The sequence below is a fragment of the Ascidia mentula genome, chromosome 3 (assembly GCF_947561715.1).
Source record: "Ascidia mentula chromosome 3, kaAscMent1.1, whole genome shotgun sequence".
Lineage (NCBI taxonomy): Eukaryota > Metazoa > Chordata > Ascidiacea > Phlebobranchia > Ascidiidae > Ascidia > Ascidia mentula.
The window spans coordinates 10,709,197-10,735,313 of NC_138568.1; the positions used below are offsets into that span (position 1 = coordinate 10,709,197).

At 37.4% G+C, this 26,117-nt stretch overlaps 2 protein-coding genes and 1 non-coding gene across 3 annotated transcripts; 2 read left to right on the forward strand and 1 right to left on the reverse strand.

The window, feature by feature from the left end:
- Positions 1-1,385: 1,385 nt before the first annotated feature.
- Positions 1,386-9,392, reverse strand: LOC145894355 (carnitine O-palmitoyltransferase 1, liver isoform-like). The gene is made up of 16 exons (XM_082982914.1): positions 8,915-9,392; positions 8,801-8,837; positions 8,621-8,730; positions 8,449-8,565; positions 8,319-8,392; positions 8,112-8,248; positions 7,430-7,569; positions 6,687-6,867; positions 6,300-6,398; positions 5,910-6,044; positions 5,431-5,607; positions 5,012-5,172; positions 4,118-4,184; positions 3,715-3,894; positions 2,620-2,779; positions 1,386-2,312 (listed from the first exon to the last, which is right to left on the reverse strand). Exons 1-16 carry the CDS (start codon positions 9,208-9,210, stop codon positions 2,200-2,202), a joined length of 2,184 nt encoding a protein of 727 aa, XP_082839040.1. The 5' UTR covers positions 9,211-9,392; the 3' UTR covers positions 1,386-2,199.
- Positions 9,393-9,771: 379 nt separating this feature from the next.
- Positions 9,772-9,843, forward strand: Trnaq-cug (transfer RNA glutamine (anticodon CUG)). Its single transcript has one exon. It is a non-coding gene; the product is annotated as a tRNA-Gln (tRNA).
- Positions 9,844-14,004: 4,161 nt separating this feature from the next.
- On the forward strand, positions 14,005-18,779 carry LOC145895599 (uncharacterized). Its single transcript, XM_082984402.1, has 14 exons — positions 14,005-14,103; positions 14,286-14,448; positions 14,607-14,745; positions 14,839-14,994; positions 15,069-15,109; positions 15,348-15,485; positions 15,774-15,964; positions 16,298-16,552; positions 16,834-17,012; positions 17,071-17,200; positions 17,313-17,416; positions 17,662-17,674; positions 17,930-18,056; positions 18,550-18,779. The coding sequence occupies exons 1-14, from the start codon at positions 14,005-14,007 to the stop codon at positions 18,777-18,779; spliced, it is 1,965 nt and encodes a 654-aa protein (XP_082840528.1).
- Positions 18,780-26,117: the final 7,338 nt, after the last annotated feature.

A 26,117-nucleotide genomic window follows, 5' to 3' on the forward strand; every position in this document is an offset into this window, starting at 1 on the left:
TTTTGTTGGGCCAAATATTTTATGGATTACAGCAAATAATAGGTGTGGAACATCGCCTTACGAATCAAAAAAGCAATATGTTTAATGAAAAACTGTTTTGATAAAAATTAAGCCACAAAACCCGACACAACTCTCAATAAAAACTTATTCACCTTTCTTGCTGCAAAATACCTATTAGCGATTGGCTACAGAATTTATCAAGTCAAAAATAAAAGATAATTTGAAAAAATATTTGTTCCGGACGAATTTCTGTACATCTCTAGTTTGAGCTACAATTGTTTGGTTTTGTGGAGTTTGAATCACATTTGTTGTCCGCAAAGGCATCGCAGCAACGATAAAGGCAATTAAACCAGAGAAATCCTGTTTCCAAGGCCCTCTGCAATATTGCACCTGGCGACTGTTCCGCTTGTTTCCCAATGACCGTTGCTGGATGTTGTGACCTATATAGGAAACTAATATATTTTTTAGAGCAAAAATTATAAGTATTGCTCCTGGAAGAGACAGTACATAGCAACGACTTGTTAAGCCCCTGAAAGATTTTGTGACCTACAGGGGGGGTAAAAACAGCCCTAAGGGGTTGCTTAGGCAATTTTCTAATTTTGGTGGTTTTGCGTAGTAGAGATATGGGCCTTGAATAAAATCACAAAAGAATTTATACTTAATCGATATAATTATATATTCAATTTCACAAAGCAATCTGTAGACAGCTCAAATGGATATTTATTGAGAAAAATTTTTTTTCGTGCAAAAGTTACGATTAATTTTCGTACGAAAGTTACGTAACTTTTTTCGTCAGGTACTTAACTTTTTCCTTTTTGGCATTTGGAGAAACTGATAATGCCTTATTAGGCGAAATATATTTTTCTCATTAAAAAATCCATCTGAGCTGTCTACAGATTGCTTTGTGAAATTTAATATATAATTATATCGATGCGGTGTGCGATCGACAGACTGCCAAGGGCCTTTGGTTTTTAAACTGGTCCAGTTATTGATCATTAATCACATATACCTAAACGATTCATTTTTCCACAAAATACAATTGCATGTTGTTGCTCTTTCACCCCAAATAATGTCCAACCGGGGGGTCTAATGCCCCCAAGGGCAAAATAGGCACCGGTCCGGCAACCAATGCTGATCAGAATGCTTGGTTGATAGATGGATCTTTCATTAAACCACAAATGAAATTGCATTCAAATGATTTATTTTTCTGTAAATATAGCCTGAAGTTTTAGCTGTCTTTTTAGTTCAACAGCACCAGGCACTAACTAGCTACCTGATTCAAAGCGCCCAAAACCCCACTAAAACTTCCTGAAACTGGCTCCCACCACACCATCCTTTCTACTCACTAATGTACGGAAATTTAAGAAAATGCGTGGGAAGCATGCGTAGTGTTTTATTTAAAGTACGCATTTTCGAATACAATATTTCATATTGAATAATAATCCGCCGTAAGCTTTCAGAAACAAAGACAAATAGGGAGCAGTGCCCATTAAGAGAGTGTAGAATTGCATAAGATTTTCCTCTGAAATCTGCCCGTCTGTGGTTGTATATAGATTCTAATGGGACATCAATGTTAAAAAGAGATGTGTTTTTGCCTATCTAAGTATTACTAAAACATTTCCATCGCTAACAAGTCATAGGCAATAGTAATTACATGCATACCGAGCAATAAAACAATGTACTTCATACACATGCAGTTGAAATCTTTCTACGTATGATACTGATAAAACAAATCAAATTTGTGAGATAATAAAACAATGAAAATTTGTTAAAAGTACAACACAACATACCAATTCCTGTTGGACTGGTTGTTTATAATAGGCTGTGCATACTTCTGGTATCAAGTGTAAAGTGGATGATTATCATAATCAAACAATAATTACAACGCTTAAAAAATCTTAATAAAATCCCATATGGAAAAAAAAGAATTTCAACATTCTACTGTCTGCAAAATTCACTAAAACATAATCTATAATTTCAATAGTGAACTGCACAAAACTCAAATATCAAAATAATAAAAGGACCTGGTAAAAATATTGAAAAACAATCACCTACGTTGGTAAATGTGTAAAAAATTCTCCATTGTAATTAAACCTAATATTTATGTCATGTACACTACATGCAACTGTAATAGGAAGAAATGAGAAAAACAAATGGTTTAGTAAATATGCAGCCAAGCCTTTGCCTTCAGCTGAGCATTCATTTGTTTGCCAGCAATTGTTTCATGTCCTCCATTGCTTCAACGAGTTTTTCACCAAAAACTTTTGAGCCCGTGTCTGGGCAGCTGTGGAAGCTGGTGATGTGAATTGTGGCTGCAATGTACAAACATTTCTTAAATACCAGTCTTCTTATATTATTGACTATAATAACCTGAAAATACAAATAGATTGTTTGTTTTCATTTCCCTTTGACCTAACCTTGCACATTCATTAACAAACAGTTAAACAGACTAATTTGATTTCGTAGATAAAATTTGATATAACAGAATCATGGTCAGATTTGTTGACTATCAGTAGATCTTAATGTGAGAACCCCGAGTCATTTATCATGTAGTCAATAATCTTCTGTGATTTGTATATTTTGCCTACTCTATTTTGAATTGATAAGTTTTTGACTTACTAAAATTTTCACCCAGGAAGAGATAAAAAACCCCATAACCATCTTCTCTCTGCGGGGAAAAGGCGCCACCAGCTGGAAACATATCCATACCATGACTCATGTTTTTGTCAAACACATATGGAGCTTGTGATGTAGAAAGCTGGTCATATTCATTAAGAATCTGTAAATATAAAAAATAAAGAGGTCATGTAGAAAAAAATCTTTTAGCTGTTTGAAAGACATTTTCTAACTGCATTATGTTGTTGCAAGATATGCCTTAATAAAAACAATCAACTTCAAACTTGGACTAATTCATTTCTTTTTTTTTAAATTCTTTTTTGTTAATACTGTACTAAAATCCAGGTTTAATTATTATTTTTAATTATTTTTACAGTTGCAAAAAACTAGAGGTGGGTATTCTGTACCATGGTGAGATCAATTTATTAAAAGCATCTTGTTTTGAGATATGACAACTTCAGGAAATAATGGTAACATCCTGTTAAGAAACAAAAATAAACAAATGACAGAAAATATTTCATGACATTACTAACCATGGTGGCAGGGCTACTGTTAGGTCTTATATTCATAAAAAAAACCTTATTGTCATAACAGTAAAATTAATTTACTAACAAAACAGTAACATTATACATTTAGTCCAAGAAAATAACAAAAAATATATCTGATAAAAATGTTTTCAAAAATTAAATTAAAAAAAACATTCAATTTCCACATTATCCAAAGGTTTCAACAAATTCTAGGCTAAAATGGTGGCAGAAGCTCTGAAAGCGAACTTTGTACCTCCTACCCATTGAAACATTTCTGGAAAAGTGTTTATGATTGCAAACAAAGGAAGGACAAAGGGGCCGTTTACTGACGCTGTTCTGGTTGTATGATGAATAGTGTGAGATAACAGAATGCTGGAATGTCGGTCAGGAGCAAAACAACAATGGCAATACTTTCCACTTAGGGTAGTACAGGACTCAAAAAACTTGTATTGGTAAAAAACTATACTTTTAAAACTAATTGGTATTTCTTTTGACATTATTGTGTTGTAACCAATGTTAATTATTAATTTGTTTGACCCAATCAACCTTGAGGAAAAGATCCTATTTTTACCTTTGTTTGGAACAGCTTAGGCTTCACTCCAGCAAATTTGGCCGCCACAAACAGCCCGAACATATGTCTATCGGCTCCCAGTCCATTCATTGCATCCAGCTTGTAGTTGTGGTGATATGCCATTGCTGCCTTTAAGTGCTTGATACGTTCTGACGTTGTGCAACTATCATCGTCCATTGCCTGGCAAATACATAACAGACATTTGCGTTTGACTGAAAGAAAAATTTTACACTTATTGCGAACTCGAATGACCTCGGAAAAAACTAAAAATTCAGCGTTTTTGCATTTCTAAACAGGGTTGATGAATACATGCATGACATTCGCAAATAACTACGAAGCACGTTTTTTAGACATGGAGCACGTTGGATGCAAGTTTAAAACACGGTTTCAGTATATCATGTACCTTCGTGAAGGCCACAGAGTGTGTGGATGTGGAGCGGATTGTTTCCGTTCGACCATATTTGAAGAATCTGCCCAAAATAAACATACGTTACACAGTGAGAGAACTTTTTGGCAACAACAACATTAAGGGTGTATTTACGCACTTATGTGACTAGGACGCCCTTATTACAGAAACCAATAATATTCTAAATGTAGCTCTTGTGTTTTTGCTTGAAAGAGTATTGTATATTCTGCCCGTTCTTTGCAGCAATCGTAAACATTGGTAAACCAATTAAAAAGGTATAGCAATTAAGTTGAGAGAAAGGTTTGTTACTGTGTAAAATACGGGCCTGACATTAAGGTCTTTTGTTACAAAGCCTTATGTGGACACTGGTTATTTGCATTTGTGGAGCCAATCGTGTTTACAGGGCGTGGCGCAATAAAAGGGTTTAACTAACGTTGACAGTAACCAACGTGCCGGCTGAAATTTCTGTGGTCCAAATTAGGCTAAAGATCAACACGCAATGACGTCATTCCACCAACAATGTCAATATCAAACCGACCTTGGACCTTGAATTTTAGGGATACGATGACGAAGGGAATGTTAAATGACTTTACGCAACTGGGCATACGAGTACGGAGTTGTAATTTCGGATTGTTTTAGTTGCAAGTTTCAGTGAACAGACTTTAAGATGTACCAAACTTCCTTTCCATGAAGTTTATTTTAGTTACCAACTTTATAAATTTGATTTTGTTGTTCTAGTTTTCACGAAAAGTGTAAAATCAAGACCAACAATACCCATGTTATTGAACTTATATTGGACTGTTGTCAAACGATAAGCTGTAAGCGGAAAAGTAAATACGTGAATATAAAATCTTTTAAAATATCAAGTGAAAGTTGTGTGACAAAACAAACCTTGTCATGGCCGTTTCATATGTCTTTGGTGCCTTTTTGTGCATCCGGTAAAATGCAAGCTGCAGTGCCATTTGCATGAAGGAATCGGGACTGACCCGCAGTTTTTTGATGGACCCCTTGCCATGATTAAGCTTCAATACATGAGCGTCAAAGTTCATGGCCTGAAAGCATATTAACAAAACGTTGTAGTAAAGCAGTAACATGTCCTTACACGCCGACATAGTAAATGTAAACCAAACATAAACATATGGTTGCACAGTGCGCGTACGTCACACTGTCACACAACAACCGTTAGTCGCGCTGACACTGGATGCTGTCGGATAATTTCATCACGTTCGCTTGAAAAACAGCGTGTCAGCAAAGAGCGTCATTGCAGTCTGTCAGCTAAAGGGATTATCATACATTCACTTGTTACTAACCATTTGCCGGAATGTCTCCTCGTATTTCGGTATAACATTTCGGAAGGAGGAAAGATCCCATTCTATTCTGGAAGGAACAGGAAGTATTGGATGATGAGACGCCTCAGGCGAAAACGCGTTGCCTTCGTCGTCATATTTCATCATTGACCAAATGTATTCCAGGACACGACTTGTAAGCTGCAATTAATTTTCACTGTGTTGTTGTATTTACGTGGGTTACATTATATTATTAAACATGCCGCATCAGTCTTTATATGTCTACGAACTTAGTTCTTTTCAAACCCAATATTATGTTCCACTGCTAAATGAACCTGTTCCAATTTAAACGTTATGTTTTTGGTAAAGCGATTTGTTTTCGGACAAAATCATAACATGGAAGCTTCTGTTACATAGCAGCGGTACGGCCAGGAAACGACGAATCTGACACCACCGACCTTTACCGTTGCATAATGAAGAACAACTACATGCGTTTAACTTACTGTCGCATCTGCCGTAGCGTGTTCCACATTACCACCGGCCAAACCGTTCGCATGTATAACACAGGTTAGGGACTTGTCGAGCCATCTGCTAAATCCGTTCCCGAATAAATTGGCGTGGCATTCTTCAGCGAGGTCCTGTATAAAATGAAACACTTGTCCATGAATACCAACTTATTGTATGAAACATTATGCTTGCATCTAACTAGCAATGGTTTGTGGTAGCTCAAACGTTTTTTTGGCGTTCTTATGTTTTGCACAATGACTGTTTAGCCAAATAGTTGGATATACATTTGTCACAGTCTACACAGATTGGAGTGACACCTTAAACAAAGTTATCACAATATATATATAAAACACAAAACACTATTTGGCACCACTTATGTCCCTTACACTTGGAGTGGTGTCTTCCAAAATAACATGAAAGATCGCACTTTCTACATCTTGCAGGAAAGCGCTGTTCCTTGGATGTGCAAGCAACTTTTCTCGTTCCTAAATTTACAAAAGAAAAGTTTTGCAAAAAATTGTGAGCAATTCTGTTTAAAAGCAAAGATTTCTCAAGCACAGAAATGCAGGAAAACTGCTATTTTGTTGAAAGAATTCATTTATGCCCTGGGGGGAATATTCCAGCTAGGTCAAGATTAAAATAAGAAAGTGAAACAATCAGTGGTACCTCATCAGTACCTTTTTTTCAATCCTTTGCTCAAATTGTTTTAGAAAATTGATTTTTTTATGTAAAAGTAAATGTATATATTACAGTACAAAAATAATATGTTATACCTGTGCCCAAATAGCTCTGTCTTGTGAGGTAAAAATAGATGGATTCCATTCATTTGTTTCAACCTTGCTGGTTTCTTTTATTATTCCTTCAAGTATTTCTTGAATTTCAATGGGGGCAAGAAGGGATTGTTGTCCATTTTCATCACTGGCATAAACATTTACACGAAACATCATTCCCTTCCTAAAAAGGGTTCATTGTTCAACAAAATCAAGCAAAACAAAATTATTAACCAAAACAAAATCAGAAACTACAACAGAGTTCATTTGTGCATTTAAAATTTATGCAGTATTTATGCAAATAACAGTATTTATGTTGTTAGTCACATTGCATTTGCGAAGTGTGTACTGTGGTCATGTGATGCACACTTTAGGTCAGGCAGCACAGAGTGAGAAAACCCACGCTTCTAAGTCAAACAAAGGCTACATTCTATGATCTCATTAAAGTGAGTCACATGAGCAATTGAGGTGATGCGCACAATCACATGGTGCATGTTTCTTGATCAATGTAATGTAAAATTTTTAAAACTTCTACCAATGATGACCAACATAAACACTTCAGCAAAATTTCTAGTTTTATGTGGCAAAAGTACTGGCATATCAATGCAAAAATTGGATGAGTGATATTCATAATTCTAATTTTTAAGTTCAATTATAAAAACATTTGATTCATTAAAATTTAAACACTCTAGCCTACACACATCCTAATTTGGACAACACTAAAAACATTAAAAAAACTGAAGAACCTAAAGATTATAATATGTTGTGGAGAGTCGTATGTCTTAATTTCATCCATAGCCTGTCCTGGAATTCTGTTGCAAGCATATAGATAACGATACCGATGACAACAAATTGGTACCAGGTCTTGCACAAGAAGTGAAGGCAACTGCAACACAAGTATTAAATTTTATTCAAACTATCAATTCCATTAAAAAAATAATGAAAAATTTAGGATTACAATAAAACAACTATGTCAACATCCAAGTAACAAAAAGTTATTTAAAGAAGTTGTAATCAGTCACTAGTTGCACGCATTGATTCCAACTGGTAAGAATTTATATTAAATATCAAAATATGGTATATATAATTTTAAAATAAGCTGAATTGTCATAAACAGAACCAACTGGTGTACTTTGATAGCAAATATACTTGACCTAAACTACCGCAGGCCACTTAATACAACCCCACGGGTAGCAGGTTGGGTAGGCCTAGACTAAATAATAGCAAGATTTAAATTAAATCGAATGTTTTTTTGTAAAGAGTGATTTTAGCTTTTATTCAAACATTTTTCAGACTTATTTTGTCATATTTCTGGTTAGTAAAACTGAAACATGTAACCAACAACATTATTCAAACACAATTGTGTCCTTGAGGCAAAAAAGCAAACAGTTGTGTGTGCAAAGCAATATGCAAGTAAACACCACTTACTGTTCGTGACGTGATTAGTTCATACATTTTCAAATTATGGTAAACAATGTTGGCACCGCGTGCACACTGTGTTCTTGGTCCGGCATAGGAAAGGTCTTTTTTGTTAAGCCCACCAGCTTGGCAAAAGTTTGTGTATACTGAAATGAATGTTATATATATCATAAGCAAAATATCTTTTGGCAAACAGCAAATTAAAACTCAACTTACACAAAGAGCCACGAACAGATAAATAAGCATACTTGTCCCACAAATCTGCCACCCAATTTTCTTCAGTTTGGTATCTGGTTTTATTGCATAGATTTAGTTGGGGGATATTATTTTACTTGCCAGACTTCACCTCTTCTCCAAAATGCTTTGCAGAGCTGGACCTTCCTTATTTTGAAAGCTCTCCATTTCTTTTTTAATATCCTCAAACTCCTCCTTGCTTACCAGTGGCTCCACAACCTTTAACATTCTGTGGTAGAATTGTTGTTTTAGGCATATTACAAATATTTTAACCGATATATTACTTTTCACAAGTGTAATGCAGTTTCGGTAATGGATATTTTGGCAGAACATGTTGAAATGTAAAAAGTAATTTTTTTCTTGGAAGAAGACTTGCCAAAGCAATAAACCATGCCTACGAACAAAAACAGAAAATAAATTTTAAAGAATGCAAGTAAAACATGTAAACATTAACACGCATATACCTTTGTTTTAGGACTTTTGGGTTGGTAAATCCAATCTCTAAAAACAGTAAATAGTAATAAGCATATGTTAAGCACTGAAAAAATCTATGGTTTATTACAAAGTAAATTTCACACCTATATTTTAGTAGCTGAGCTATGGCTTCCCATCGCAGCTTTCCAACCACAGTCCAAAAAAAGACACCAAGGAGAAAGCCACCAATAGCAGATGTAAATTTGGCAGCCCCTAGCCTAGTATGAGCAGGAAAGGGGTATTCAGTTCCCTCAGGTGCAAGATTGGTCAAGGTGCGATCCACATCAGCATGAAAGCCAGTGGCAAAGATTGCAGCCATAACCATGCCAATCATGGTCATGTACAAAAGCTCAGATTCATCTTGAAGCCGAGCAGCGTACGATTGCATCGTGGCCTGCATTTTGCTCGAACCACAAAAATCTAGGCACAATTGGGCTGGAAAAGTCCAAATAAAGAGTAATAAGCATTAATAGAAGAAAATATCCAATTCTACAAGGGTCCTCTGTACTAGTACTTTACTTCAATGTAAACAAGCAAGTTTGGCAACACACACTTACTACGCACAACCATGCTTGCCCAATTTGCAAGGCTGAACGCTTTTCGTATTCAAAACACCGACGAGAAACTATCGCTAACGTTAAAGAGCAGGACGACGCTCAAATACTTTCCCTTTTTCTCTCTGCACGTACACGCCCCAGTAAATGCCATAACGCCCACTCCGACCGAATGTGTTCAAAGCACACGCGGTAAGCAAGTGTTTGCAGCAACCGAACTGACGTGTCTACATAGAATGTCCGGTTTAGTTCAATAACACAAAATATAGCCCTTTCTTTTTTCTCTAAAATAATAATAAAAGCAAATGATTTTAAAAAGAATTAATAATGTTAATGGTGCTACCTTTAATCTTGGTCAAAGTCCATTTTGATCTCAATCCAGCCAAAACAAAGCGTAGTGCGTCGTTGGCCCCATGGTGTAATGGTTAGCACTCAGGACTCTGAATCCTGCGATCCGAGTTCAAATCTCGGTGGGACCTACTTTTTTACAGTGTCTCAAAATTTAATTTTATTTGTTTTGATGTTTGTTACCTGCATTCAATGCTCATAAGTTTAACAAATTTAGCGTGGCAAAACTTTACTGATATAAAAATCGCATACGTGGCCTGATAAGGTTTTTGTAATTGTAGGCGCTTTTTATTCCGAATAAAAATGTTGTGTACGCTTTAACTAAGGGTATTACAAACTACAAATCTTCCTAAAATATACACAGCTTCAAATAAATATACCCTTCCCAGTTCCCACAGAGTTATGCCCGTTTTCTACACACACTGCGTAACCTACTACATAGGCCTACGCATAATTTGCGACGAACTCAAATTTATGCAGAGAAAGAACATGAAATTAAACATTTAGAAAATACATGTAGAACACGTTTTTATTAAATCAAGAAGAGTAATTTAGCCTTATACCTTTAAAAGACATGCAACTACTTTTGAAACTCCTTGCGATTTGACATTTGTAGGTTTGAGTTAAAACTAAATCAAAAGTTCTGCTGTGAAACATATTACTTATTTGTGATGTAGACTTAACCGGAAGAATCATCTAGAATAACCTTTTAGTAGTCATTCCATGACGGCGTCTTCAAGGCATCGGACAGTATATACAGGGAGGTAACTCTCCAAATCGTGTGGTCGTTTCCAATTAGCAGCATCACTGAACTTCCATCGATCCTCAATGGGTCGAATCCACGTAAATGCTCGTAGCTTTGGCGCAGATGTAGCCCTTCGGGGCTAGTGCACTGTGTAATATCTCTTTCGCGACTATGGGTGGTCGATCCAAAATTTTGTGCTGGCTACGCCACTGTTTGAGCCATTTTATGTCCTGGAGTGATTGGCCTCGTCATATTTTTTCTTGTCATATGCAGACTTGGTACAGTGTGGAGGTTGTTCGCGATGGTTCCTGTTCCAAATTCGAACAAATCCGGCCGGATAATCCGCCAATCTGCTAACCGCAATTTAAGCGTGAGTTGCAAACATAGCTGATACTAGTGTATGCTTTGTTACAGCTTGCTCATCACGAGTTTAACATATAGGCTAAGAGTGTTGCGTTTATAAATGTGCTAAAAACTTATTTGTGATGTGGTTGAGCGCGTGTATAAAACATTCTCATTGCGTTCAATTTATTCCAATTATTTCCAATTCCATGATAGCCTTTCTATTAATTGACCAACCAAATCACATGTTTATAGCGGTGCACTTGCATTAATATTGTATACCTAATTACGTCACAAATAAGGATAACCTTATTAATCATCATTGCTCTTCTGGCACTTAAGTTTCTAAAGTTTTATTTGAAACCGACGTTTCGTCTGCCATTCGGCGAGACTTCCTCAGGGTTATGTCACACAATAATGCATCAAACGCATAAACACTAAAGAAGAGCAATACTGATTAATTAGTATGCCTGGCAGCAAAAATAGCAGTATTATGATAACCTTGTTTACCCCCAATGTGAGAAAGAAGTCGGCAAGTATCGTTTTCTGCACAGGGTCCCAAAACGAGTAATATGCAAAATGTTTGCGTTTATGTCGTAAATGCTAGGGCAACTATCCGATAAATTTAAGTGTATCTGGAACTACATTGACCAACACGTAAAAGTAGTTGAGTGTACGGGCATGGGCGTTTCTATTCAAGGAATATATTTGTGTTTTGAAGCCACCGAGGTTTCCAGACTTCCATGAAACTTATCTGTGTAATTCCCAGTGGGACCCTCGACCAAGCCCTTGTTAGCCTTTAGGCTATCTTGTCGACTTTCTCTTTTATTTTGTCAGGTGCAGTGAAACCTTTAAGTTTTTTTGGCCTATATCCCCACGCATCCTACAAGTTGATGGCAATGAGACGAAAAAGGTAAATAGTAAAAAATAAATAAGCAAGTCATCTTTTCAACTTCTATGTCCGACATTTGTGCGCTGACTGCTTATTTTTTCTCTAACATTCTCACGAGCGTCACACTTGGTTAAATTTATAAATTTTGCATTACCTAATTTCATACCAACATGGTGCCTCACTTACATTTTTATTTTTACTAGTTTTAAAATAAGCGGGAGAAAAATAATATTAGAATCATAATCAAAATTTTCGCTGTTGTGACAAAATCAGGTCAGTATTTTGCCCGATTTTGAAATAAAATTTGACAGAAGTTGATAGGAATTGCGTACTTCATTTATCACTAAACAAACCAGTTTAATCTTATTCAGTTTGCCACTTGTGGTTACGTTTTCTTGCCAAGCAGGGTGGTTATGTCAATATTCGCTTCATATTTTTAGCACGTGATATATGCTTAAGTCAATTAGTAGTCATAGTAACCGCAAGCGATGCAACCCTTGTCCTGTAAGAAGTGTTGGGATAAATGCAACCTGTTTAAATTGTGGCAAGTATGTTGGTAGTTGTGTGGGGTATTCAGCCGGGTAGAAAGAGCTTAAAACAATTTGTTTGAAGGGAACTATATTTAGAAAACCAAGAAAAAGTTGCAGAGAAATGCAACCGATCAAACTGAATGCAACGTGTGTGATTTGTTTCAGTCTTTTGATGACAATCATGCCTTGGATAGTTCAGTGCAATCATATGCTGGGAGCCACCGCGTCTTGGAAAGTCACTGAAACCGACAGTAGCGGCAACCTAAAGGTATAGCATGTTTTGCAGCAAACTAATAAAACAACAAAGTAGTTTAAACAAAGCAACGAGGTTAACGAATAAATCGACATAAATAATGTGACATAAATGATTTATGTTGTTCTTCGATTAATGTTGTTAAATTTGTGCATTTTATATTCGTTACATGCCAGCTGTTTTCACATACGGTCATACCATACATACACACAAATGCTCCGCACCAGGCCCCTGTCCGTTAAGGGCCATGATCAGAAAACGGGGGCCCATGAATGAAGGGATTTCTATCGTAAAAGGCTGGGTTTCATCAACATTGTCATGTATTTATACTACAAAAAGGTCCTCGCACCGGCACATTTTTTTTCTCTTGAGGGCCCTGGCTTTAACAACAGGATTAGCCTGGCTGCTGGTGGGAATATATATTTCGCACTGTGGGCATCATCAGTTCCTTCATACTGTAACACAACAATAAAACGATGCGAAAATCGTCTGAAAACAACAACAATAATTGGACTAAGAATAAAAAAGCCAGGCTGATCTTTTTACTAAAGTTAGTGCTTTGTGTGCATATTGCTATTACTGAAGGTACAGTGATCGACAGGCAAGCATCTGCAGTTTATGGTTAAAATCCCAATTTTTCAATATTTGATATCATATATACACAACGACAACATGCTAATCCGTCTCAAACTTATTGGAAACAAGATGTGACTCACGGTTCTATACCAACCAACCTTCACGCATATAAAATAGCTAGAAATTTATTGTTGTTGTTAAAAAATGTTACAACAGGTTCAGTGCAGCGCGCAAGTGTTTCTAAAAGGCGGTTTTTCTTGGCCCGGTACATACACATCCGTGGACACAACACTTAACGAAACCATTAACTTTTTGGATTCCAATGAAGTGGATCTTAGTGTTTCGGACGATTGGTATATTTCGCAATCTTTCCAAACTCTGTTTAAGAAAGATGTGTACGCTGAAGAATTTTAGTAAGTGTCACCTATAATAAACTCTCGTCAATGTGGTAATTTGTTGAGTTTTGTAGTCAGGAAAGTTGCTGCTGGGCCACCAACATATACGGATACAAGGGTGCGTGGAGTTTTTCCTTTTTCATTGATCTTACCGTGAGAGAAGACACTGGCAGGCCTAACTCTTCACCGGTTGCTCTACAGTTGCCGTTGGTTAGGTAAGTTACATTAAAAGTACAAAAACCTTTCCAGACACAACTCCCGAACAAAATCAATTGCATCATTAAAAATCATGCATACAGCAGTGTACAATGTTTCGAACCATCAGATCATTAGTGCAGATTGCGTTGAAACATTCTGCACTGTAGAAAGTTTTTTTTATTCTCTTTGTTGCCTGGCATTAAGGTTCCTGCTGATACGTAATCACACACATGTGATGTCGTCAATCATAACCAAGCATAAAGGTTGCACATGTATCTAGTTGTTAGCACAAATACAAAGTTTTATCACTGGTTAATGCAGGATGTATGTTGGTTGTCCTGACTCCTTTGTTATTCCAACTATGGATGAGGACGGAGATGTGGTGACGTGCAGATTTGGGAACACCTGGCTTGAGGAAGGGTCAATAAAAAACACATACACGTATATTTCGTTGGAAGAAGTAAGTATTTGCAAATGTGTCTACAATATGCTGCGGTGCAAGATGTTGCCTTATGATGAATCAAACGTAAAAGTAAACTATGCACACAGGCTTCCCCAAGCTAGCATAAAATTAACTATTTCTCAGTGCCAAAATATTATAACAAAGTACGTCGTGCAGTATTACAACATGCTTATTTTTAGCAACGCTGTCGACTGCTATACAATGGTGGTGGGTATAAGGAGACTGTCCCGGTTGCCATAATTGTTGAAGATCACGAGGTCGAACAGAACAGTGGAGACGTGTATTTTGGGAAATACAAAGATCAGGTTTTCAGCTATGTTCCTTTGCAGTTCGTTGTGCAAAGTAAGTAAGTTTATTTTTTATTGCTTTAGAGTTTCATTACCAAGTATGCTTAACTCCATGTATTTTGTTTGTTTTGGTTAAAAAAATTACTGTGATATAAATCCGTATAAATAGTATAAGGCGAGACAGCAAAACTAAATTTTGATGAACTATTACAGTCGACTTTTCACCTGTGACGTATTGCCCACCACGACCACAAATAATTCCACCTACTCCTAAAGAAGGAGCGGTTATCCTGATTAGTTACCTCGACATTTTGAGTATATATGTCGCAGCTAGGCCACCAGCAGGTTACAAGTAAGATCATTAATTTTGTCGCCAACCCTGTGTGTTATAAATTAAGATGCGTTACGCAACAGCTCTTAATGCAAAAATCTTCCAAATTTTTAGGATAGCTGGATTCAATGTAATGGGAATTGCAGGTGTAAATAAATCTTCAATTAACGCTTTGTCCAACGGAGATTATGAAGCAAAGATTACATTTGGGGCGTTATTGGAGTACAGAGGTCATTATTTGATTTGTGTGACTGCTGAGGATGATACTGGGTGAGAGTGCGTTAGAATTAAAACTTTCAAACTTTAAAACAGGAAAATAGAAAATAACGTTCAGTATATTACAGAACATCCTCACAACCAACATGTTTCAAGCTGTTAGTCGAAAGTAAGTTGATAAATATAAAAGTCAAAGCTTTAAATGCTGGTAAGCATGGGTATTCCAAACGTTTCAAACACTAACATTTTGCAAAAAAAAATTTTGCGGTATTCCTATCAGAACTTGATTGGTTAATTTTTTCGTCATAACTATTATTTTTTTATCGCACCCGTAGTCGAAACCATGTTTTCCACTATAGGTGTGTGGGCCGAGTGTCTTGACTGAATACATTTCTCTGGTGTTGTAGATGATGCGCCATCATGCGGGGCCGACAATGCCGGTTGTAGCGACACTTGCGTTTTGGGAACCGATCTCCACTCCTCCTTGTCGTGTTCCTGTGGTAGAAGCTGTTGGGAATTGTCCGATGATCAAAGAACGTGTATCCGTAAGAAATTTAATCTGGAGTCAACCTTTTACGTCCTTGCACATCAACATAATCTTACAGTGATTTACATAATCTTGTGTCATTTATTAGTGAAATTTTGCCTTTGGAATTAAAAATTTGTTATCACATTTAATTTGATTGTTGTTACTTGTCGATTCACGTTTAAAGCAAACTGCTGTTAAAACGTTTTGACATAATTTAAGCGATCACAAGTGGTAAGACAGGTAGCAATCCTGTCATTCTCTGTTGTTTGCATCTATACGTACCTTTATATTGTTCTCTTTGCAGCGAAAGTTAGAATGTCGTGCGAATCTTCTATCGATATTTCTGTTGAAAAGTGTGCGGCGGATGGGGTTGTTGGTATCGGAGGTTACGCTGACAATCAACCATCCGACATTCCTCCCGCCTGCCGACCCGCGGATGCAGGAGATTTAATTGAATTCAGTTTTCAAGCAGACGAATGCAACACTATTAAGAATGTGAGTGGGTTGCTCCTACAGGTAGGCTTGGACGTTGTGCCAGTACTGATGTTATTCAGTTTTACCCTAAAATGGCGATGTGCTTTCTGTAAGAACATTTTTGCTGATATTATGCGTGAGTCCAACAGACCCCCTGCATTTACAGCCACAAGCTAAATGTGAATATGGAAATTGAGTTAAACTTGTGAGTGTTGTATAGTATATGTTTGATTTACCCTGTTCAACCCTGATAAGGTCAAACGAACCGTCGTTGGAAGAAACACAACTTTACTGGTTGTCAGAAATTCGTTTTGAAAAGTGAATATCGATTTTTCCAAAAGTTGTGAATTTCAGGAGAACGACGTGGAGATCCGATACGAGAACACAGTGCAAGTCTGGGTGGTCGATCCGAAAGTTGACGTGCCGCCGAACAACCTTACAGTCACGCAAGGATTGTGGTATAACGTTCCAGTGGCTTGCAGAATCCCAAAATACGTTTACGTCAATGGTTCGTTCCATCCCGAAGATAACATTGTGGAGATAGGAACGATTGAAGGAATGGGAGATTACACAATCACATTCGATTTTTATAAGGACGACACATTTAAGGTATAATAAGTACAAGTTTTAATTCACCAATATGACATTTTGTATCTCGCACAGATAACGAAACCATTCCAAGTTTATTCAGAAAGGACATATATTAAAAACCCAAAAGGTTTCAGGATATAAAAATCTTAAATCTCAAAACTTGATATAAAACTCATATGTTGCCAAGGTTCCTTCAACTGAAAGTTCAAAACTTTTTCGCCAGTGAAAATTCGAAACTTTAAATCGTTGCATTTGAGTATTTAAAAACTTTCTGATTAAAAAAACTTTTCTTTTTTTAGACAACCTACTCTCCTTACGATTATCCAATTATTTACAACATGGACTCGGAATTATTCTTTGGGATAACAGCAGAAGTTAAACCAAATTCAGACGATCTAGAGCTTTTCACAATTTCTTGCATCGCCTACCCAGACCCAAATCCCGGCAATATTGCACCATTTTACATGATAACCGATGGGTAAATATATCTGCCTAAAAGTATTTAGTACAGTTTTTCAAAACACGTTCACTTTCAGCTGCCCGATGTACAGTGATATATTAAAGTTTGATTCGGAAGATGCAATGAAAAATCTTTATCAAACAGACGCATTCCGCTTTAAATACGGTCTAGATGGAATTAACAGCAATACTAACGTTTTGATACAGGTAATTAAGTCATGTGTATGCCAAACAACTTTTTGACAATAATTTCACTATAAAAATAGCCTGAAGGAAAGGGTTAAACACTGCTGTGATATAAACAGATACTTGTGTTTAGTGTAAAGTGATGATCTGCGTGAAAGATGAATCAGACAACTGTGCGGCCTTGATATGTAACGAAGATAGAAATCGTATATCACGACAACATTTACAAAAATACAGGTTTAATATTGGCCATTGCTATACTCAAACTTTCCAATTCAGGGGGCACTTTTTTCAAATACCAAGTTCTTATACTTGGTATAAGGCAGCATATTTACATTTGTGCAGAAATAATCGATTGCGACTCGGCTAAAAAAAAATACATTTTGCGGCATGTAGTATGTGTGATTTTTGTACGCATCCGTATCCTACTTTCAAAAACTACGAATCCGTATCCTACTTTCAATTTTTTAACCTAAAAACAGTGTGGTTGGGAAAATAGGATTGCACCAAGCAAATAGCAATTTATTTTTTTATATAGGCCTATATGTCTATTTATTTTCTTAAAAATTTATTTCTGTGCAAAATGTAAATTTAATCTGTATCTCATAACACGGTATACAAAAAAAGACACTAGCCAAATAGCTCATTACCTAAATATGCATTCGCCTTGTTAAAAATTTAATTTATCCACCACACCCACATATAGTCTAGAAATATAAACGTATTTTGCTTTTTTCTAGAAACCAGCACTATGAAGTTCGTCTTAGCAATTACGTGGAAAATGACGAAATAGTTGATCCTACAAGAAATCCAAATGTAACTGAATCTGACGTAATTGATCTTCCGATGTCCTTTGGGGTTCGAATAGCGGATGACGGTATAACGCTTGTTTTGTTTTGTAAATTTAGGTCTTTACATTAGCCATAACTGTAACTTATTTTGACGTCTATTGAATGGATTGTTTCTCCAATCAGAGAAATTGAATTGTAGCTCACAGTCTCACGGTCGAAACAACTTGTTCTTGAGATCGTGGCACCAAAAATCTGGCAAAAAGTGATTACTAGGACTGACGTAGACCATTGCATATCATCCAAGCTACTACTTTAGAGAATATATTTCTTTCGACTATTCGCCATCATCAGTTTTCTAAAAACAACGAACATAAAACATGTGCAAACATTAGGATTAAAATCACACATCCAGGCTTACATAAGCCTATACCTAACATCAAGAATATGTTTCTGGACGAAATAAAAAGTGAAGTAGAGCAGCAGTCAACGTTGTTAACAAAAAAACGCAACAAACATTTGCAAGGAAAATTGAACAAACGGAGGAAAGAAGTCTTACTATTAGATTTTGTTATTGTTCAGAGTCTCCAGACAATAACAACAATGACAACGGTTCAACTCCGGTTGGAATAATCGTTGGTGCAGTCATCGGTTCAATTGTTGCCTTGTTACTCGTGGCTTTAATTGGAATGTACGCTTACAGTATTTCCCAGAAAAACAAGATTATTCCTGACCCAACACCGTCTGCTCAGCCCAACCTTAACATATCAACGGAGGAGTCTACGACTGGTGGATCGACTAGTAATTGCTAAATGGTGGTGTGAATTTTCAACATAAATTTGTTTAATGTGATTAGTGATGTAACTTTCACATAATTTATGCTCGTCTGTTGAATGGGCATTGTTGGACGCGGTTAAGGCCGCATCTCTGTATTTCTATGGAAAAGACTTTCCCGGTTGGGAATTGCCCTTCTCGAACTCCTGCGTAACAGAGTAAAATTGTGTGTAACAATGCAATGGGTCATGCATGGGCGCCAGTGTTTTGGTTGAATGAGCGCAGATGAACAGGCTGTTGCCAGGGCGATTTTCAGCGTGTTTGGGGCAGTTTTAGTTTGTTTTTCAGGGCTATTAGTCAGGCAGTAAATTGGTAGAGGGTGCTGTTGTACATGTAGCTGAAAAACTACCCAAATATTGAGGTTGATTTTGTGAAAAAATGAATCACAGAAAGTATGTTCAATTTGTGATTTTCTGTTAGTGCGGACCCTTGGCAAGGAATTGTGGCCAAATTTATAATCAAAATAACTACTTAAACTGCTCCCCCGGGGGCATTTTGACCCTCTGTTGGCCATTATTTTGGTCAAAAAAGCAGAAAAAAGTGTAGGTTTGTTTTGTGAAAAAATGAATCACAGAAAGTTACCTCCATTTGCGATTAAGTGAAGCCACCAACCCTCCTCTACACAATTCATGAAGAATTAGATGTCTTGTAATTGTCTTGGGGCCCCACCGGGGCTGTTTGTACACCCCCTAGGACTGACAATTTAGCAGTTAGCCTTTGCAAAACCCCCCAATGTGCTGTCTTAATGCAGCTGCAATCAATTTTTTTTCTGTTCAGCAATAGTAGACCCCCTTCATGAGTCATCAGACCCGGCAATTGTTTTTGGCAAACAAGAGAAACTGTAACCAGGTGCACAATAACAAATGACTTCTAAAACTCAATTTTTGGGATTTAATTGAGAGATGCGGCCTTAAGGAAAAAATGAGAATTCTAAAATGGCACAATATAGGTCTAATTTTTCCTAAAGTGTGTAGACTTATGTATTTTGAAGAACACAAACTGCTTTGGAAGCTGCTCCAGTCACTCATTGCCACCTAGTGGGCACAAAACAATTTTTTTCTGATTTTTGCACATAAATCCTATGGTTGATTCTTGGGGCGCGGACTATTAACAGGCGAAAAAAATTGCATGGCAGGCATGTATTCCTTGCATTACCATTCCGCAACACATTGCGCGTTTAATTTGTGTGAAACTTTGTGTGATATGTACCTCTTCCATCAAGGCATTGTGTACATATGCTTTCTCACCTACCGTGGTGTTTTGTCAGTAATCCATGCTTGTCAAAGTCCTGAATTAACTGTAAATAACATTTTGCATGTTCATAACCAATGAAATGACATTATTTTGTAAATTAATCACTATATTTATTGCCACAGAGGGCAGTCGCTGCCATTCAAATGTTGCTTCATACTGAAAAACTGAGACACTTGGACCATCAGGACTGATGCAATTCATCATCACATTGTAGGTCTGTATTACACTAGCTTGTCTGTAAATAATTTCTAGTGTTGCTGTGCTATTAACTTTTATTAAATACACACTTGGCTTGTGCTTTCAGGCCACTTAATTGCATCACTTTCATCTTGTTTTCATGTTTTTGAGACACGTATGATTTTTTACCATATGCATGTACCTGACTAGCCTTTGGATTTTGGCTAATTACCATTTAATTACTTTAATTAGGCATGAGTACCTGCATGTGAGTGGTGCCTTGCAAGTTCTAGGATATTGTTGTGCATGTATATGAATGACTTTCTGTTTTGAAAGCACATCTTTCCACCCAGAACACACACTTGCTCTAAGGCTGTTGACTGGGCCATATACAGCACTGTAGGTGGTGTCACAAAAACAGCCGAAACTCTGGGCCCGCTGGTCAACCAGGCATAAAACTTCACATGGTAACCAATGAAGGTCCTGTGTTTTGTATTTAATAGGGAATTTGAGATTCTGGGAAAATGGCCTATATTGAAGGCCGCATCTCTGTATTTCTATGGAAAAGACTTTCCCGGTTGGGAATTGCCCTTCTCGAACTCCTGCGTAACAGAGTAAAATTGTGTGTAACAATGCAATGGGTCATGCATGGGCGCCAGTGTTTTGGTTGAATGAGCGCAGATGAACAGGCTGTTGCCAGGGCGATTTTCAGCGTGTTTGGGGCAGTTTTAGTTTGTTTTTCAGGGCTATTAGTCAGGCAGTAAATTGGTAGAGGGTGCTGTTGTACATGTAGCTGAAAAACTACCCAAATATTGAGGTTGATTTTGTGAAAAAATGAATCACAGAAAGTATGTTCAATTTGTGATTTTCTGTTAGTGCGGACCCTTGGCAAGGAATTGTGGCCAAATTTATAATCAAAATAACTACTTAAACTGCTCCCCCGGGGGCATTTTGACCCTCTGTTGGCCATTATTTTGGTCAAAAAAGCAGAAAAAAGTGTAGGTTTGTTTTGTGAAAAAATGAATCACAGAAAGTTACCTCCATTTGCGATTAAGTGAAGCCACCAACCCTCCTCTACACAATTCATGAAGAATTAGATGTCTTGTAATTGTCTTGGGGCCCCACCGGGGCTGTTTGTACACCCCCTAGGACTGACAATTTAGCAGTTAGCCTTTGCAAAACCCCCCAATGTGCTGTCTTAATGCAGCTGCAATCAATTTTTTTTCTGTTCAGCAATAGTAGACCCCCTTCATGAGTCATCAGACCCGGCAATTGTTTTTGGCAAACAAGAGAAACTGTAACCAGGTGCACAATAACAAATGACTTCTAAAACTCAATTTTTGGGATTTAATTGAGAGATGCGGCCTTAAGGAAAAAATGAGAATTCTAAAATGGCACAATATAGGTCTAATTTTTCCTAAAGTGTGTAGACTTATGTATTTTGAAGAACACAAACTGCTTTGGAAGCTGCTCCAGTCACTCATTGCCACCTAGTGGGCACAAAACAATTTTTTTCTGATTTTTGCACATAAATCCTATGGTTGATTCTTGGGGCGCGGACTATTAACAGGCGAAAAAAATTGCATGGCAGGCATGTATTCCTTGCATTACCATTCCGCAACACATTGCGCGTTTAATTTGTGTGAAACTTTGTGTGATATGTACCTCTTCCATCAAGGCATTGTGTACATATGCTTTCTCACCTACCGTGGTGTTTTGTCAGTAATCCATGCTTGTCAAAGTCCTGAATTAACTGTAAATAACATTTTGCATGTTCATAACCAATGAAATGACATTATTTTGTAAATTAATCACTATATTTATTGCCACAGAGGGCAGTCGCTGCCATTCAAATGTTGCTTCATACTGAAAAACTGAGACACTTGGACCATCAGGACTGATGCAATTCATCATCACATTGTAGGTCTGTATTACACTAGCTTGTCTGTAAATAATTTCTAGTGTTGCTGTGCTATTAACTTTTATTAAATACACACTTGGCTTGTGCTTTCAGGCCACTTAATTGCATCACTTTCATCTTGTTTTCATGTTTTTGAGACACGTATGATTTTTTACCATATGCATGTACCTGACTAGCCTTTGGATTTTGGCTAATTACCATTTAATTACTTTAATTAGGCATGAGTACCTGCATGTGAGTGGTGCCTTGCAAGTTCTAGGATATTGTTGTGCATGTATATGAATGACTTTCTGTTTTGAAAGCACATCTTTCCACCCAGAACACACACTTGCTCTAAGGCTGTTGACTGGGCCATATACAGCACTGTAGGTGGTGTCACAAAAACAGCCGAAACTCTGGGCCCGCTGGTCAACCAGGCATAAAACTTCACATGGTAACCAATGAAGGTCCTGTGTTTTGTATTTAATAGGGAATTTGAGATTCTGGGAAAATGGCCTATATTGAAGGCCGCATCTCTGTATTTCTATGGAAAAGACTTTCCCGGTTGGGAATTGCCCTTCTCGAACTCCTGCGTAACAGAGTAAAATTGTGTGTAACAATGCAATGGGTCATGCATGGGCGCCAGTGTTTTGGTTGAATGAGCGCAGATGAACAGGCTGTTGCCAGGGCGATTTTCAGCGTGTTTGGGGCAGTTTTAGTTTGTTTTTCAGGGCTATTAGTCAGGCAGTAAATTGGTAGAGGGTGCTGTTGTACATGTAGCTGAAAAACTACCCAAATATTGAGGTTGATTTTGTGAAAAAATGAATCACAGAAAGTATGTTCAATTTGTGATTTTCTGTTAGTGCGGACCCTTGGCAAGGAATTGTGGCCAAATTTATAATCAAAATAACTACTTAAACTGCTCCCCCGGGGGCATTTTGACCCTCTGTTGGCCATTATTTTGGTCAAAAAAGCAGAAAAAAGTGTAGGTTTGTTTTGTGAAAAAATGAATCACAGAAAGTTACCTCCATTTGCGATTAAGTGAAGCCACCAACCCTCCTCTACACAATTCATGAAGAATTAGATGTCTTGTAATTGTCTTGGGGCCCCACCGGGGCTGTTTGTACACCCCCTAGGACTGACAATTTAGCAGTTAGCCTTTGCAAAACCCCCCAATGTGCTGTCTTAATGCAGCTGCAATCAATTTTTTTTCTGTTCAGCAATAGTAGACCCCCTTCATGAGTCATCAGACCCGGCAATTGTTTTTGGCAAACAAGAGAAACTGTAACCAGGTGCACAATAACAAATGACTTCTAAAACTCAATTTTTGGGATTTAATTGAGAGATGCGGCCTTAAGGAAAAAATGAGAATTCTAAAATGGCACAATATAGGTCTAATTTTTCCTAAAGTGTGTAGACTTATGTATTTTGAAGAACACAAACTGCTTTGGAAGCTGCTCCAGTCACTCATTGCCACCTAGTGGGCACAAAACAATTTTTTTCTGATTTTTGCACATAAATCCTATGGTTGATTCTTGGGGCGCGGACTATTAACAGGCGAAAAAAATTGCATGGCAGGCATGTATTCCTTGCATTACCATTCCGCAACACATTGCGCGTTTAATTTGTGTGAAACTTTGTGTGATATGTACCTCTTCCATCAAGGCATTGTGTACATATGCTTTCTCACCTACCGTGGTGTTTTGTCAGTAATCCATGCTTGTCAAAGTCCTGAATTAACTGTAAATAACATTTTGCATGTTCATAACCAATGAAATGACATTATTTTGTAAATTAATCACTATATTTATTGCCACAGAGGGCAGTCGCTGCCATTCAAATGTTGCTTCATACTGAAAAACTGAGACACTTGGACCATCAGGACTGATGCAATTCATCATCACATTGTAGGTCTGTATTACACTAGCTTGTCTGTAAATAATTTCTAGTGTTGCTGTGCTATTAACTTTTATTAAATACACACTTGGCTTGTGCTTTCAGGCCACTTAATTGCATCACTTTCATCTTGTTTTCATGTTTTTGAGACACGTATGATTTTTTACCATATGCATGTACCTGACTAGCCTTTGGATTTTGGCTAATTACCATTTAATTACTTTAATTAGGCATGAGTACCTGCATGTGAGTGGTGCCTTGCAAGTTCTAGGATATTGTTGTGCATGTATATGAATGACTTTCTGTTTTGAAAGCACATCTTTCCACCCAGAACACACACTTGCTCTAAGGCTGTTGACTGGGCCATATACAGCACTGTAGGTGGTGTCACAAAAACAGCCGAAACTCTGGGCCCGCTGGTCAACCAGGCATAAAACTTCACATGGTAACCAATGAAGGTCCTGTGTTTTGTATTTAATAGGGAATTTGAGATTCTGGGAAAATGGCCTATATTGAAGGCCGCATCTCTGTATTTCTATGGAAAAGACTTTCCCGGTTGGGAATTGCCCTTCTCGAACTCCTGCGTAACAGAGTAAAATTGTGTGTAACAATGCAATGGGTCATGCATGGGCGCCAGTGTTTTGGTTGAATGAGCGCAGATGAACAGGCTGTTGCCAGGGCGATTTTCAGCGTGTTTGGGGCAGTTTTAGTTTGTTTTTCAGGGCTATTAGTCAGGCAGTAAATTGGTAGAGGGTGCTGTTGTACATGTAGCTGAAAAACTACCCAAATATTGAGGTTGATTTTGTGAAAAAATGAATCACAGAAAGTATGTTCAATTTGTGATTTTCTGTTAGTGCGGACCCTTGGCAAGGAATTGTGGCCAAATTTATAATCAAAATAACTACTTAAACTGCTCCCCCGGGGGCATTTTGACCCTCTGTTGGCCATTATTTTGGTCAAAAAAGCAGAAAAAAGTGTAGGTTTGTTTTGTGAAAAAATGAATCACAGAAAGTTACCTCCATTTGCGATTAAGTGAAGCCACCAACCCTCCTCTACACAATTCATGAAGAATTAGATGTCTTGTAATTGTCTTGGGGCCCCACCGGGGCTGTTTGTACACCCCCTAGGACTGACAATTTAGCAGTTAGCCTTTGCAAAACCCCCCAATGTGCTGTCTTAATGCAGCTGCAATCAATTTTTTTTCTGTTCAGCAATAGTAGACCCCCTTCATGAGTCATCAGACCCGGCAATTGTTTTTGGCAAACAAGAGAAACTGTAACCAGGTGCACAATAACAAATGACTTCTAAAACTCAATTTTTGGGATTTAATTGAGAGATGCGGCCTTAAGGAAAAAATGAGAATTCTAAAATGGCACAATATAGGTCTAATTTTTCCTAAAGTGTGTAGACTTATGTATTTTGAAGAACACAAACTGCTTTGGAAGCTGCTCCAGTCACTCATTGCCACCTAGTGGGCACAAAACAATTTTTTTCTGATTTTTGCACATAAATCCTATGGTTGATTCTTGGGGCGCGGACTATTAACAGGCGAAAAAAATTGCATGGCAGGCATGTATTCCTTGCATTACCATTCCGCAACACATTGCGCGTTTAATTTGTGTGAAACTTTGTGTGATATGTACCTCTTCCATCAAGGCATTGTGTACATATGCTTTCTCACCTACCGTGGTGTTTTGTCAGTAATCCATGCTTGTCAAAGTCCTGAATTAACTGTAAATAACATTTTGCATGTTCATAACCAATGAAATGACATTATTTTGTAAATTAATCACTATATTTATTGCCACAGAGGGCAGTCGCTGCCATTCAAATGTTGCTTCATACTGAAAAACTGAGACACTTGGACCATCAGGACTGATGCAATTCATCATCACATTGTAGGTCTGTATTACACTAGCTTGTCTGTAAATAATTTCTAGTGTTGCTGTGCTATTAACTTTTATTAAATACACACTTGGCTTGTGCTTTCAGGCCACTTAATTGCATCACTTTCATCTTGTTTTCATGTTTTTGAGACACGTATGATTTTTTACCATATGCATGTACCTGACTAGCCTTTGGATTTTGG